Source organism: Pantherophis guttatus, chromosome 6 (assembly GCF_059756535.1).
Source record: "Pantherophis guttatus breed Tessera chromosome 6, ASM5975653v1, whole genome shotgun sequence".
Lineage (NCBI taxonomy): Eukaryota > Metazoa > Chordata > Lepidosauria > Squamata > Colubridae > Pantherophis > Pantherophis guttatus.
This window is the reverse complement of record NC_142068.1, coordinates 17,911,917-17,926,612: the sequence shown is the minus strand read 5'-3', so window position 1 is coordinate 17,926,612 and position 14,696 is coordinate 17,911,917. Positions and strand designations below refer to the sequence as shown.

At 39.9% G+C, this 14,696-nt stretch overlaps 1 protein-coding gene across 2 annotated transcripts in view; it reads right to left on the bottom strand.

Moving 5' to 3' along the window:
• Nucleotides 1-1,785: 1,785 nt before the first annotated feature.
• The window catches only part of PLD1 (phospholipase D1), a 173,385-nt gene continuing 160,474 nt past the window's right edge, over nt 1,786-14,696 (bottom strand). For both annotated transcript variants that reach the window (XM_034438982.3, XM_034438981.3), the window contains exons 24-26: nt 8,799-8,952; nt 6,490-6,604; nt 1,786-3,756 (exon numbers count right to left, since the gene is read on the bottom strand). In XM_034438982.3, coding sequence (XP_034294873.2) covers nt 3,532-3,756; nt 6,490-6,604; nt 8,799-8,952 — 494 coding nt within the window. In that variant the 3' untranslated portion in view covers nt 1,786-3,531. The remainder of the gene's footprint in view (nt 3,757-6,489; nt 6,605-8,798; nt 8,953-14,696) is intronic.

The following is a 14,696-nucleotide window of genomic DNA, read 5'->3' as shown; positions in this document are numbered from 1 at the left end:
TTACTCTAAAGAAAAAATTGCAGAAGTGTTATGTATGTTATCTTGAGCTACTTAAGAAAAGGTAGGGTATACATTTAATGAACAATGTACAAAAGACTATAGTGTTATAATTATTTAGACTTCTTGTGCTGCAAGAATTATTGAAAGCACAATATAATCTCTCGTTTTAAACAATGATTATGATTTCCATCCTTATTACTAATTAAGAGCATGAAGCACCAAGCATGCTAACAACTAAGCTGGGCAGTTGGTTTGCCCATGACAAATATTGATTCCCATTTGCTGTGCACTGTTCTACACCTTATTAAATTGCTTCTGCAATGTGGCCAACAGGTCTTAAACTGAACATGGAAGGGCCGGTTATGTTTTATGGGAGAGACTATAAAACCCTTGTCACAGACTTTTAAAAGCTAAGGAATACAATGTAAACACTCTCCAGAGTATTGAGGACAAACTACAACTCCCAGCATCTTCACCATGCTGCTAGCAGTTGTAGATCAGCAAGACCTGAAATATCATCCATGCTAGAAGATGAAACAAACACAGTCTAGACCAGCAACAATTCATGGGCTTTTTACAAGATATACCTAACTAGTTAAATTAAAGGCTGGTTTCATTCACACAGCATGCTAAGCTTGGGCCAGCTTTAATCTTAGTTAAATATTTTTTGTTGCTTAACACATAGCGAAAATCCAACCTTTTAAAATCTAGGTTTACATGTGCTATGCAACTAAAAAAATACGTTAAATAAGTTAAGCATGTTGCATTACGCCGTAATCGTATTTGGGACAAACGTACAAAGTCCAAAGACTTTGGCCATGCTGCTAGTCTTTGTAATTCAACAAGATCTGAAATATCACTCATGCTAGAAGATGAAACACAGAATATTTGAGAGATCCTCAGATGGAGAAATCAAAATCCAATTAGACTGAATCCAAGATTACTGTCTAGGCAAATGGTCCCAGGTGGTTCTCAAGCAGTAGGCAGTTAAGAAGGCTGCTGGGTGAGGAGGTTGTGTGGGTAGCCAACAAGACATGGTACAAGCCCCGCAGGGGTACCGGCTTCTGGGCAAGGGAGGAAGCTCAAATCGCTCATGAGGCACTGCATGAGCGCAGCAGGGCCAGGGGTGACCTGCTATTGGGTAGGGGAGAGTGTGAATTATCTACCTGGGAGAATTAAAATCCTCCCTGCCAGTTTCCCCACTGAGATTGCTCGCAGGGAAGTTTGCAAATGGTGATCATAGGATTGTAGGATGTTGCAACCATTGAAAAGTGCAAGATGACTGCCAAGTGCCCAGATGGCAATCATGTCACTGCTAGAGTGTTGCGATGGCTTGAACTTCAAGGTCCAGTTGTAAGCATCACTTGTTCAGCATTTGTCATAACTTCAAGGGGTTGCTGAGCGAGTGATTGTTAACTGAGGACTATCCATAACCCATAGGAAGATAATGCCAGAAGTTAATGTATGGTCCCAAATTAGTCAGGATATACAGTACAACTGTGTGGTCTTGCTCTTATATCACAGTGTAAGGCTTCAGACAACTTTTTGCAAGTTAGGATCTGGAGAAAGTGGATGAAGTTTTACTACGGTTTTCCTGCCTACCTCAAATTCTGATAAGCAGGCCTAATTTGTTTACTTTTTATTTATTTATTCATGTTTCCTATTTCTAAACCACTCTCCTTACTTAAACACTGCTATCTTTTTAATACAAGATATGTTCTCATGTACTTTCTAAGAAACAGGAACTTGGAAACAGGACAATAATTTATATCTCATTTAGCTTGGTTTTGTTTATTTTGATTGGTCATGCTGGTTGGAGATGAGGGGAATCAGAGCCCAACACAGAAGGACGATTTGGATTTGAGAAAACTGCATTGGGATTTCTGGTAAAGACCTTAATCCCATTGACCTTGAAATGCCAGGGATTGAATAGTTCAAAGTCTAGAATTTAGAGTCCAGTAGAATGTTTCTTTTCTCTACATCCATCTATTGTGGGGTGATGGTGGGAAGAATCTCATAAGCACAGGGCTGAACAACCTATAATGAAACAACATATATGATTCCTACCCTTCTTCTTTTGCAGGTCTCACAGTCCTTCCAATCACAACTGCCAAATTAGTGGCATGGATTCCCTACTGTGTGCGGACAGGAAACACACCTACATTGTAATGTAAGACTCTTGCATCTGTGAAAAAAATAATAAAACTTGACCCACCGTCGCAGTCCTTGAAAAATGTTGAGTACCCTCTAACATAGTATTTCATAGATTGTTTGCTGCTCCTGCTGCTCAAGCAGGAGACCCCATACCGTTCCAGACAAGAGGTTGTCTCCTTTTAAAAGCCTCCAATGATGGAACACCACAACCTCTGAAGGCAAGCCGTTCCACTGGTTAATTGTTCTCACTGTCAGGAAATTTCTCCTTAAGTCTAGGTTGCTTCTCTCCTTGATTAGTTTCTCTCCATTGTTTCTTGTCTTGCCTTCTGGTGCTTAGGAAAATAGGTTGACCCCCTTGTCTTTGTGGCAGCCCCTCAAATATTGGAACACTGAACTGTAGGCATACAAGAAGGAATTCTTTGGCCATGTGTTTCTGAACAGGAAGGGAAGAACTAATTGGTCCCTCTTGAAGAGAATAAAGAGATTTTTGCTAAATCATTACATAAATACACTTTTTTCGGCCATTAAGGACACAAAACAAATCGGTCGGCTTACCAGTACTGCTTGAGAAATCTTCAACACATACTGTTGCAACATGACACATGCAGGACGAATTATTTCTCCTGCTAAATGCAGCACTAAAAAAAAAAATCATCTATGCAAAACCTCTATAACTTACTCCAGAAAGATCACAGTTAAGCCCAAAGGGGCGTCGTGCAGTGTTTCTCAGTAGTTGCTATCCTATGCGCAGAATTTAAAAAAAGGAATTATAAAGGAATACTCTATCTTAACAAGTTCCATAGTTCCAAAGACATAAACAACACTAAGAGCCCACAAAAGAGTGAAGGCATTGTCACTGTTACACGTGGATTTCTTCTAAAGTAGACACCGTAGATGCAGGTCACTTTGCTTGGAAAGGTAATTTCTACAAGCAGTAACCTTAGTTACAAGGTTTTCCCAATTTTTGTCCAGAATAAAAGATGGCTAGTATAAGCAAATATCTGAGTTACTCATAACGAAGACTTTGTAGATTTTGTTTGAGATAATCAAACATGTAGGGTGAGCATGCATGGAATATGAAAAGTGTCTTGACGTATGATTGTAGACTTTTAGAGAAAGTATCTTCCATTACCCTCTTCCCTCTTTTCAGGTTGCTTGGATGGCCCTGCTATCACTGAGAACATAATTTATCAATGATCTGCTATTTCCAACCCTGCCTCTAGTCGATTGTGATTTTCTCTAAAACCCTACCACCAAAAGGCACTTTTGGATTGGTGCAGCTTTTCCTTCTTAGGACAACAGGTTCTTGTGAAAACAGAAGCCAAACCAGATCTGCGTCTTGTTTACTCAGAAACAAAAATTCAAGCTGACTTCTCTTTAAGTCCACGTTTCCATGGGCACCATGGATTCTTTTGTTCCGACAGAGGGAAGCAAATTCTCTTCATCCAGAAAGCGAAAGGGGAACTGGACAAGAAATCCACGGATTTTCTTCAATTCTTCAGTTGCTTTAGTGGGATTCTCGCATGCAAGTTTTGGTTTATTGATGAAATCCCGCAGGTGAGTTAAGTTATTGACTTCATCGCTAGGAAGACATCGGAAAACCTAATTGAGAAGAGGAAGAGTGAAGAAAAAAATGTGAGAACAGATCTCTCTCCAAGAACATGTCTATACTAGAAACTTGCCCAACTGTTTAGTCATGTTACCTCTGTGCTCATTGAATTTTAGAACTTTAACAAAGGATTTTCAGAATCTCCAAGACACTTGATTTTTGTCCCCCAAGATTTTTTGGAATCAAAGTCATGTAAATATGTTTATATTTACATTCTGGTTGATGTTAGGACCTTAAACCGTTTCAGCCCTCTTTCACTTAAGAAGAAAATTATCACTGGTTTTTCAGAAGCACTTGAAAGCAAAGCTGTCAACTATAAATATACAGGTAGTCCTCGACTTACGACCACAATTGAGCCCAACATTTCTGTTGCTAAGCAAGGCAAGTTGTTAAGTGAATAGTGCCTTATGTTATGACACAGCTGTTAAGCTAATCACTGCAATTGGTAAGTGAATCATGCAGCCGTTAAGCGAATCTGGTTTCCCCCATTGACTTTGCTTGTCGGAAGCCAGCTGGAAAAGTCATGAATGGAGATCATGTGACCCCAGGACAGTGCAACTATGATAAATACATGTTAAGTGTCTGAATTTTGATCACATGACCATAGGGATGCTGCAGTGGTTGTAAGTGTGAAAACCAGTCATAAGTCACTTTTTTTCGGTGCTGTTGTAATTTTGAGTGATCACTAAACAAATGGTTGTCAGTCAAGGACTACCTGTATATAGGTGAGACAGAGATTCTTTGGATCTATGGCCGTGATGGTGAACCTATGGCACGCTTACATTTTTTGCTGTCCCCAGCCTCCAGAGAGGCTCTGGAGGCTGAGGACAGCAAAAAAGTCACTTCCTGTTTCACTGGAAGTTGGGAAATGGGCCCTTTTAGGCCTCCAAGGGGGTGGGGAAGGCTGTTTTCGCTCTCCCCAGATGCATAGAGAGGATCTGGAGCCAGGTGAGAAAGAAAAACAGGTCTACCGAGCTATTGCATGCCAGGAGCGGGGGGGAGGGGGGGTTGCGCATGCAGGGCAGGCTGCATAGAATTATGGGTGTGGGCACACGCACGTGCAAACCTCCCCCGCCCCCCCCTCTCCTGGCACGCGATGGCAAAAAGGTTAGCCATCACTGATCTATGGCTTAAGGATTGTTATCCTGGTCAAGGGTTTTGAGATCATGCTACAGATATAAGCCAATCATTAACCATACACCTAGGATAAAAGTAGGCAGGTTTTCAGGTGTTGGGTTTGTCTGTGGAGATTCTCAGTCATCCAAGTCATGGTTGTCCCAAAGGTGCTTTTTCAAGAAGCAACTGGACTTTCTGGTTTTACCTTGAGGACATTTTGCTTCTCCTCCAAGAAGCTTCTTCAGTTCTGATGAGAAGTGAAACATCTTCAAGGAAAAACAAAGGAAGTCCAGTTGCCTTTGAAAAAGCACCTTTCGGACAGGTGTTGGGTTGTAAAAAAGTAAGCAAGAATATTTTTAAAACAGCCAAAAATCTCGCAGAATGCCGAAGTTCACAAATGTCAAGGCTTTCATAACCGAGGCATGTCACATAAGAACACCAAAATCGTATACATTCTTGCCTAAAACCTCATGAGAACACAAACCTTTAGCAATGTGGTTGATCTTACAAACTTTCAGTCTGTTGATCTTTTTAAAGTTATGTTTAGTTCTAAAGTTCTTGGGTCACCTTCAAGTGTTGTTGTGTGGGCATTCCTAGCAATGCCACATCTCTGATCCCTAAAATTTCTAATATGGATGTGAAATGCTTTTGGATTTGATTCCAAAGGTTGGTGTGTGTTGTGCAGGAGCATAAATATAGCACTGGTCAGGGATTTATTAAAGCAAGGTTGGGAGACTTCTAAGAATTGGACAGCCCTATTCAGAATAACAGAGTTGGAGGTCTTCTAGTCCAACCTCCTGCTTAAGCAGGAGACCCCCTACCAGTGGTGGAATTCTTTTTACTACCGGTTCTGTGGGCGTGGCAGGCGAAGGATACTGCAAAATCTCCATTCCCATCCCACTCCAGGGGAAGGATACTGCAAAATCTCCATACCCACCACACTCTAGGGTAAGGATACTGCAAAATCTCCATTCCCACCCCACTCCAGGGGAAGGATACTGCAAAATCTCCATACCCACCGCACTCCACGGGAAGGATACTGCAAAATCTCCATTCCCACCCCACTCCAGGGGAAGGATACTGCAAAATCTCCATTCCCACCCCACTCCAGGGGAAGGATACTGCAAAATCTCCATTCCCACCCCACTCTGGGGCAAGCCAGAGGTGGTATCTATCTATCTATCTATCTATCTATCTATCTATCTATCTATCTATCTATCTATCTATTTAAATTTTTATACCGCCCTTCTCCCGAAGGACTCAGGGCGGTGTACAGCCATATTAAAACAAACATAAACCCATAAAATTTAAAAACAATTTAAAATATATTAAAATATGGCCCTATATTAAAAACTACGAACACCCCGTTAAAATTCATTTTCTAAGCCAGTTCTCCGAACTGCTCAAAATTTCCACTACCGGTTGTCCAGAACTTGTCAGAACCTGCTGAATAGCACTCCTGCCCCATACCATACCATTCCAGATGAATGTCTGTCCAGTCTCTCCTTAAAAGCTCCCAGTGACAGAGCACCCACAACTTCTGAAGGCAAGTTGTACAATACTCATGCCTTTCAGTAACAATAAGTGTGAAACAGAAGCCCATACTTCACCTTCCCAAAAATAGTGGCGTTACGTGCTGCTGTTGAAACCCACACTTCTTTAAAGAATTTGTCACTTATGGGATCCTGGATATCATTCAGATCTATTGAGCTGCCAAGAACAACCCTGAAGAATGGGAGAAGAAAAAAAGGAAAAAAATAATAAAAAGAAAGGAAAGTACGCACAATTAAACTCGTAGGTGAGGTCAACGATAACCACTGTGAAAACAGGAAGATAAATACAACCCCACAGGGTACTAATAAAATACAAGAACATTGCTCCAACAGAAGCCAAACAAAGAATGATAGTCATTATCAACCCAAGGTTTGGCTGTTTTGTTTTAAAGCTTCTTCGCAGGTTTCAACATCTTGTCTATATCTTCCTCGAGGGGCAAAATGTGCATGATGATCTAAACTCCATCTCTTGCTTATTTGTGTATTTAATTTTTAAAAAAATCCTGCCTTTATTATTTTTATAAAGGTTACAAACATACGTACATAATATTCCCAAAGGTGCTTTTAAAAAGGCAACTGGAATTTTGTGGCTTTTTCCTTGAAAACATTTCACTTCTCACCCAAGAGGCTTCTGGACCTGGATGATTCAGAATCTCCATAAATATACATAATACTCTTTCCTCCTCCTATTTTCCCCACAACAACCACTTTGTGAGATGGGTTGGGCTGAGAGGAAGTGACTGGCTCAAGTACACCAGCTAGCTTTCATGTCTAAGGAGGGACTAGAACTCACAGTCTCCTGGTGACGGGCCCAAAGTCACCCAGCCAGCTTTCATGTCTAAGGAGGGACTAGAACTCACAGTCTCCTGGTGACGGGCCCAAAGTCACCCAGCCAGCTTTCATGTCTAAGGAGGGACTAGAACTCACAGTCTCCTGGCGATGGGCCCAAAGTCACCCAGCCAGCTTTCATGCCTAATGGAGGACTAGAACCCAGTCTCCTGGTTTCTAGCCTGCTATATGAACCACTAACCAAAGTGGCTCCTGTCGTAGCTCATACAACACAAATGAAGTGGTGTTTGTGTTGCAATCCACCTTTCCTAGTTTGCTTTCTCAACCTGCCTTCTGCAAATGCCCGGGGTTTTCTTGACTTGACATTCACAGTAGGCGGTGGAAAAGGCCGGGATTTTTGTGGCAGCTACTCTGCTGCTTATCTGTCCAGTTAGATAGCAGGGGCAAATTAAGGAGGTCTGCTAATTATCTTTCCCACTCTGACAGTGGCAGTTTTAATTCTGAACAGTTTTTCAAAGGAAGAACTTTGAACAGGCAGGCAATTATTATAAAGACAATTAAACCTCTCCCCCTCAAAATAGGGAGAAGCCAGGCTATATCTGCTACAAAGTGACTCTGAAGCTGAATAAATGATGAGATGTTGTAAAATGAAAAGATGAAAGGTTAAACCATTCATCCAGGTTATGGTTTAATGGGTAGAAAGCTCCCTTTCTCAGGACAGAGGGCAGTCGATCTTGTCCAGCCATTGTAAATACATGCTGAGTTCCAAACCTCAGTTTGATCAGTTGGGATGCTGCAATGGTCATCAGTGTCAGGACTAGTTGCAAGTCATTTTTTTCCAGTGCTGTTGAAACCTCAAACAGTCACTAAACAAATGGTTGTAAGTTGAGGACCACTTTAATACATTATCTACAGAGATTCTCAATTATTCAGGTCATGGTTGTCCCAAAGGATCAGAATTGAAGAAGCTACTTGGATAAGAAGTGAAATGTTTTCACACAAAAATAAACAAGAAAGTCCAGTTGCCTTTTGGATTACCTTAATACATATACCTACAAATTAGAACAGACCCCACTGAACTAAATAGAACAGGGGTGTCAAACTCAATTTCATTGAGGGCTGCATCAGGGCTGTGTTTGACCTCAGGGGGCCGGGGTGGGAGTGGCGAGAATGGGCGTGGCCAGCTTGACGTCATTCGTGTTGGGGGGCGCCTGTGGTGGCCTGAGCGCTCTGCCAGTGACAACAGGCTCCCAAGCTCAGTTTTCAGCTGCCATGGCCTCCTGCAACCCTCTGCAAGCAAAAATGGAGCTCGGGAGGGCCGTGTGTGGCCCTCCTGAGCTCTGTTTTTGCTGGCAGAAGCACCGTGGGCCGGTCTTTTAAAGTTTCCAGGGTGGCCCCACAGGCCGGATACAACTCCTGGGCCTTGAGTTTGACACCTCTGAAATAGAAGACCTGGCCGAATAGACAAACACAGGATTGTCTATTCTGTGGATGCTAAGGCAATCAAATGACCGTAAATCCTTTGTAGATTGGTTTTACTCTGACTTTTCTCGAAGCCGTTTTGCCAGCTGTGGTACCTAAAGCATTGAAGGCGAAGAGACTGGGCAAATCTTCCTGCTTTGTAGTCTTCCCCATCCATCACTGAAGCAATCATGTCGGTATCCTCCACAATGACAGCCATTTCACTGTCTCTTTTGCCCAACATGCTTCTGTCATTGATGTTTGCAGAGCCTGTAAAGACACAGCATTGACAGAGTTGCAAATGCAAGGGATAAATAAATATCTATTTTAAAGTAGCTCATGATGCCCCCGTTTGCATCATAAATGGATGCAAACAATCCTCTGTTTCAAACTCTGCCATAATCTACCCAATCATCAATTATGATCCACAGTAATAAAAAACAACAACTCTTGAAATACAATAAATATAGGAAAATGCTAGATCTTACTTCATTTGATAACTAATAGTTGATCTGGTGAGATGGAAGGCTATATAAATTTTATACAAAAATAAAAACAATAAAATATTGTTTTTATGAGCAGTTTTCTAGAACAAGTGTTTACTTTCAAATTCAGGATTTGATGAATCCTGAATTTGGATTATTTGGGCTTTGTATCAATTTTGGTTCAGTATGGAGTCTGGGGCAGAAAGGGCCACGATAGCATGATGGTAAAAATTAAATGGGGAATATGTTATGTTGGGTTCTGCTGGATCTCTAAACAATATAGATACCATAGGGCAAGGATTAAAAATTTCTGGCCTTCAATTGTTCCTGAACTTTGGCTGGTTCTAACCAACATTTCTGGTTAATGGGAGTTGTACTCCAACTATTTTACTAGAAGAGTACTCAAATCTTCTGCTCGAAATAAAATTCCTTATACCTCCAGGCTTGAAATTTTAGGTCTGGATAGCCTCTAACTACGCCATCTACGTTCCAACCTATGCTTAGTTCATAAGATTATTTACCAAAACGTCCTACCTGTAAATGAGTACTTTAATTTCAACTGCAATAACACTAAGGGCTATCAATCGATTCAAACTCAATGTAATTCGCTCTAATCTTGAGTGTAAGAAATATGACTTCTGCAATAGAGTAGTAAATGTCCGGAATGCTCTACCTGATCCTGTTGTTAGTCTCGCTAATCTCCATACCTTTTACCTTAAACTGTCTACCGTGGACCTTTCATGTTTCTTAAGAGGTCCCTAAGGGGGCATGCATAAGCGCACCAGCGTGCCTACCATCCCTGTCCTACTGTCCCCATTTATATGTAGTCATTCTATCTGTTTATGGCTATGTTGTGCCTATTTATATCCTTTTATTTGTGCCAAATTTTTTTTTTCATGTGTCCATGTCTATGTCTGTACTGTTACTTGTTTCCTTGTACTTGTTGACAAATGAATAAATAAATAAATAAATAAAATAAAATAAACTCTGTATGTCACACTGTTGTCATAGTTCATGGAATCCTTCTGGATACCTTGGAATGTAAAAGCTTGGACCTAAAGCTGCACTATAATCAGATAAGTAAATTTTGAGTAAACAACCGTATCAAGACTGCAAGAAAATCTACTGCTCCGTTGCTCAACTGGATCTAAACTCCGGTTGCTTAAGGGGGAGCCCAAAACCAAACCGTTACTTCTTTCTTTGTTGACAAAAAATAGTTCATTGGATTTTTTTTTTTTTTGTAGTGCAAAATGTATGCAAATCCTAATGATAACACTTTTCTTTCCCTTTACAGGAATTTTCTAGTCTTTGCATACTGGGGGAAAAAAAGGGGGATCTTTATCATGGAAAGGCAGCAAATTAACTGCAATGAATCAGGGCAGGAAAGGTGAACATCTTCTGCTTCAAATGTCAACATAATCTGACTGGGTTTGCTCATAATGCGTTGGGGAGGAACTGCTCTATGCCCTTCTGTCTTTTGCCAGCCTCAGCTGCACCTCTTACATCTTGTGGGCCAACATTTCCTTAATTCAGAGTAGTAGACGTACTGGCAATATTTTACATCTTTTTTGCTTAGTTAGCTTTCGTCTCAGCTATGGATCTAAGATACCCATTAGGGCCTGTTTAAAAACTTCCTTTACTGGCAGATGGGAAAAAGAAGGCTGGATCATCTTGCTAATCTGTGCATATCAATCAATAGAAATGTCTTGTGGACATTATCCACTGCTCTTTCATAAAAAAAAAGAAAAGAAAGGAAAGGAACGGGTGTGACAGTAAATAGCTGTCTGAAGATGAAGATTGCTGAAGAGAGGCAATCAAAGATCCTGCTTATTAGAAAGAGTCATAGCCACATTAAGTAATGCCCAAGACCATTTGTTTATTGATTAATCATTTGACCATATTGAAAAGCTATAAAAACAATGTAAAGAAAAGTAGGACATATTCATAATATATTGTTTCCCCTGCTTAGGTCATTAAAATCCAAGAAATACTCGGACACCAAGAATAAATTATTACATATTTTGCACGGAATGCACTTGCACATAGCTGGGGGCGTGGGGGGGTATGTTTTTATATCAAAAGAGGGTGGACCCCATAGAACAGATTGGGGTTAACTGCAGGGCAATAATATGTTGTCGATATCTCCTATTTTGTTTTTTATTGTTTTTACAATGACTTGGTATGGACGAATGACTAATCAATAAACAAATTGAACTGAATTAAAACAGGAATCTCACGAAGATCTCTCCCTCCCTCCCTCCCTCCCTCCCTCTCTCTCTCTCTCTCTCTCTCAGAATAGAATAGAATAGAATAGAATAGAATAGAGTAACAGAGTTGGAAGGGACCTTGGAGGTCTTCTAGTCCAACCCCCTGCTCAGGCAAGAAACCAGAGGGGTGTGTGTGTGTGTGTGTGTGTGTGTGTGTATTTGTGTAGAAATACCAACAGCTTTATAAATCCCAGCCTACAAGAGAAGGCTAAATAATTCTCAGTTCAGATCAGGCAAAAATAAGATTTATTTCTTCAGTAATTCCACAGGATTTCTGCAGAGCAGCACCCATACATTATAGGATCAACAGCTCTGCCAGGAAGGTATTTCAGTTGAAAACTGTTGAAACACATGAAATGCAGGGCCAGTTTTAAGTAAGTAAGGGTTTGCTCAATGTTGGAAGCATTTATTCTTCTCCAGAGATACAGTAAATAAAAAGATATTTCACCTATTCGGTCCCTTCCAACTCTGTTATTTTATTCTATATATATATATCCTTTTTGCCTTTAATCAAGAAGAATCTTCTTTCGGGAATACTGTTTGTTCTGGATTAATGTATCGTTTAACTATGGCTACTGGATTTTTCTCTTCGTATAGCAATACGACCGAATATGTTGCTTGCTATTAATTTTCTTCATGTCCCTTTCCTGATCTAATGTGCTTCTAATGTACTGTATCTACCTTGGTCAGGCTGCTCTCTAAATTTAATTACACAAGCAATTACTTGTAAAAAACAACAACCCAAGATGGTTTACAATTTTAAAAATCCTAGTAAAACAATAATTTAAATAGTTTAACATAACTCCTGAAGCTCAAATACTTTGGCCATCTAATGAGAAGAGAGGACTCATTGGAAAAGACCCTGATGTTGAGGAAGTTTGAAGGCAAAAGGAGAAGGGAACGGCAGAGGATGAGATGGTTAGATGGTGTCATTGACACAATGAACATGAATTTAGGCAAACTCAGGGGGAAAGGGAAGGATAATGGGGCCTGGTGTGCTATGGTCCATGGGGTCGCGAAAAGTCAGACTTGACTTAATGACTGAACAAAACCTAACTACTGAACATAAGACAGCCTTAATATCATGGTGCCCACATTCTGCAGAGTTCTCCAATCCTTCTCTCTTTTTTTTAATATTATTTATTATTATACAATTTTCTTTGTTATATATAAAATTTCCATATCCACAATGGCAGTGTACTGACTGGGTATAATCTCTTTTAAATACAAATAATAACTCTTACATATACAGTAGCTATCACTACTATTCTCAAAATCTATTCATCATATTCTTCGCATATCCTTATTAAACATTTTCCATTATTTAATTAAATGCTCTATTCAATTTTATCTATAATTAATGATATCAATATCAATAAACATCATATAACCATCACATTTGTAACCATTATTGTCCAAGTCTATTAATCTTGTTTACTTATCCTCATGATTCAATATTATTTAATTGCAGATTTATTTCATTTTTATTTACATATCCTCGATTCTAAATTTCTAATTTCTGCTTCTATTTTCTAATCCTTGATAGAATAATTCCCAAGTTTAAAAATATTATGTTTCCTCCTTATCCTTAATTTTCAATGTTAATCTATCCATTTCAGCACATTCTAGTATTTTCTTTATTACGTTTTCCTCTATAGGTATATTTTCATTTTTCCAGTTTTGTGCATACACAATTCTTGCTGCTGTTACCACATGTAAAATCAAATTAGACTAATCTGATTTTAGTTTAATTTTAATTAATTTGGCATATAAATTAAACTAATAAATAAATAAATAAATAAATAAATATTTCTTTTATTATTTTTCTCCAGTAGAATACTCAAGAAGAACATTTAGTTCTATTTGTTTTATCTTTTCTTCTAGCCACATTTTTATTTTTTTTGCCATAGGGCAAGTCCATCACATATGATAACCCGGGATCTGTTTGCGTTTCCAACATCTGGGAGATATATTTTGGAACATCTCTGCCATTCTTGCTGGTGGCAAATGCCGTCTATAAAACATTTTGTAGAGATTTTCTTTGTAGGCTGTTGACATCGTCAATTTATAGTTTCTTTCCCAGGGTTTTTGCCATTTATCTAATTCTATAGTGCCGTGATGGTGAATTTATGGCACGCATGCCAAATGTGGCACGCAGAGCCCACTCTGTGGGCATGCATGCCATTGCCAGCTGCTCTTCTACTTTCCGGCGCGGTCTTCGTGGAGTGCCTGAAAATGGCCAAAAAAAACAAGCCTTTTTCGGGCCATTTTGCATGCCAAAACCAGCCCGAAAACCAGCCTGAAAATGGCCAAAAAACAGGGATGCACATGCCGGCCAGCTGATCTTTGGGTTTCTGGTGCTCCGGTGCGCGCGAAGACCAGCTGGCTGGTGTGCATGCCAGAAACTTGAAGACTAGCTGGCCGGCGTGGTGGTATTTGGGTTTCTGGCGCTCTGGCTCACGCACATGCACGCATGCACGTTCTGGTTCAGGACTCAGAGTTGAAAAGTTTCGCCATCCCTGCTATAGTGTATCCAAAGAGTTCTCCAGTCCTTCTTGAAGGCCAGAAGCTGGAGGGAATTCATCATCTTTGTTGGGTATCCAAAGAGCACAGGATGTTACTGAAAAAGTACGCCCCCCCCATGCCTCATCTCTGGCAGGATGGGGAACCCAAGAAATGCATGGATCAGGTCAAATCTGGGTAGGAACGATGTTCTTAAAGTTATTCAGACTCCATGCTATGAAGGTTTTAAAGTTATTCAGACTCCAATAATAATAAAGTTATTCAGACTTCTTGGCCGTAAATGTAATAATTTTAATAATTTTTAAATTTAATTGGGATTTGTATTGTGTTTTTTACTTGGCTGTGCACTGCCCCGAGTTCTTCGGGAGAGGGGCAGTATAGAAATAAAATTATCTATCTATCTATCTATCATCTATCTATCATCTATCTATCTATCTATCTATCTATCTATCTATCTATCTATCTATCTATCTATCTACCTACCTACCTACCTACCTACCTACCCAAGCTATGAAGGTTTTAGGCAGAACTTTCACTGGGACCAAGAAACAAATTTGGAACTAGCGTAGCAACAGAAGGAGGTATCTACCGACATGGATTTCAAGTGCTGTAAATCCTAAATTCTAGGCTGATGCACTCAAGCTCAGGTTTGCATCACCTATTCAATCTGGAGAAAGATTGAATTAACAAATCAATCATCCACTTCAATGCCTGATTCAAAGGAGTGAGTCATTCAAAC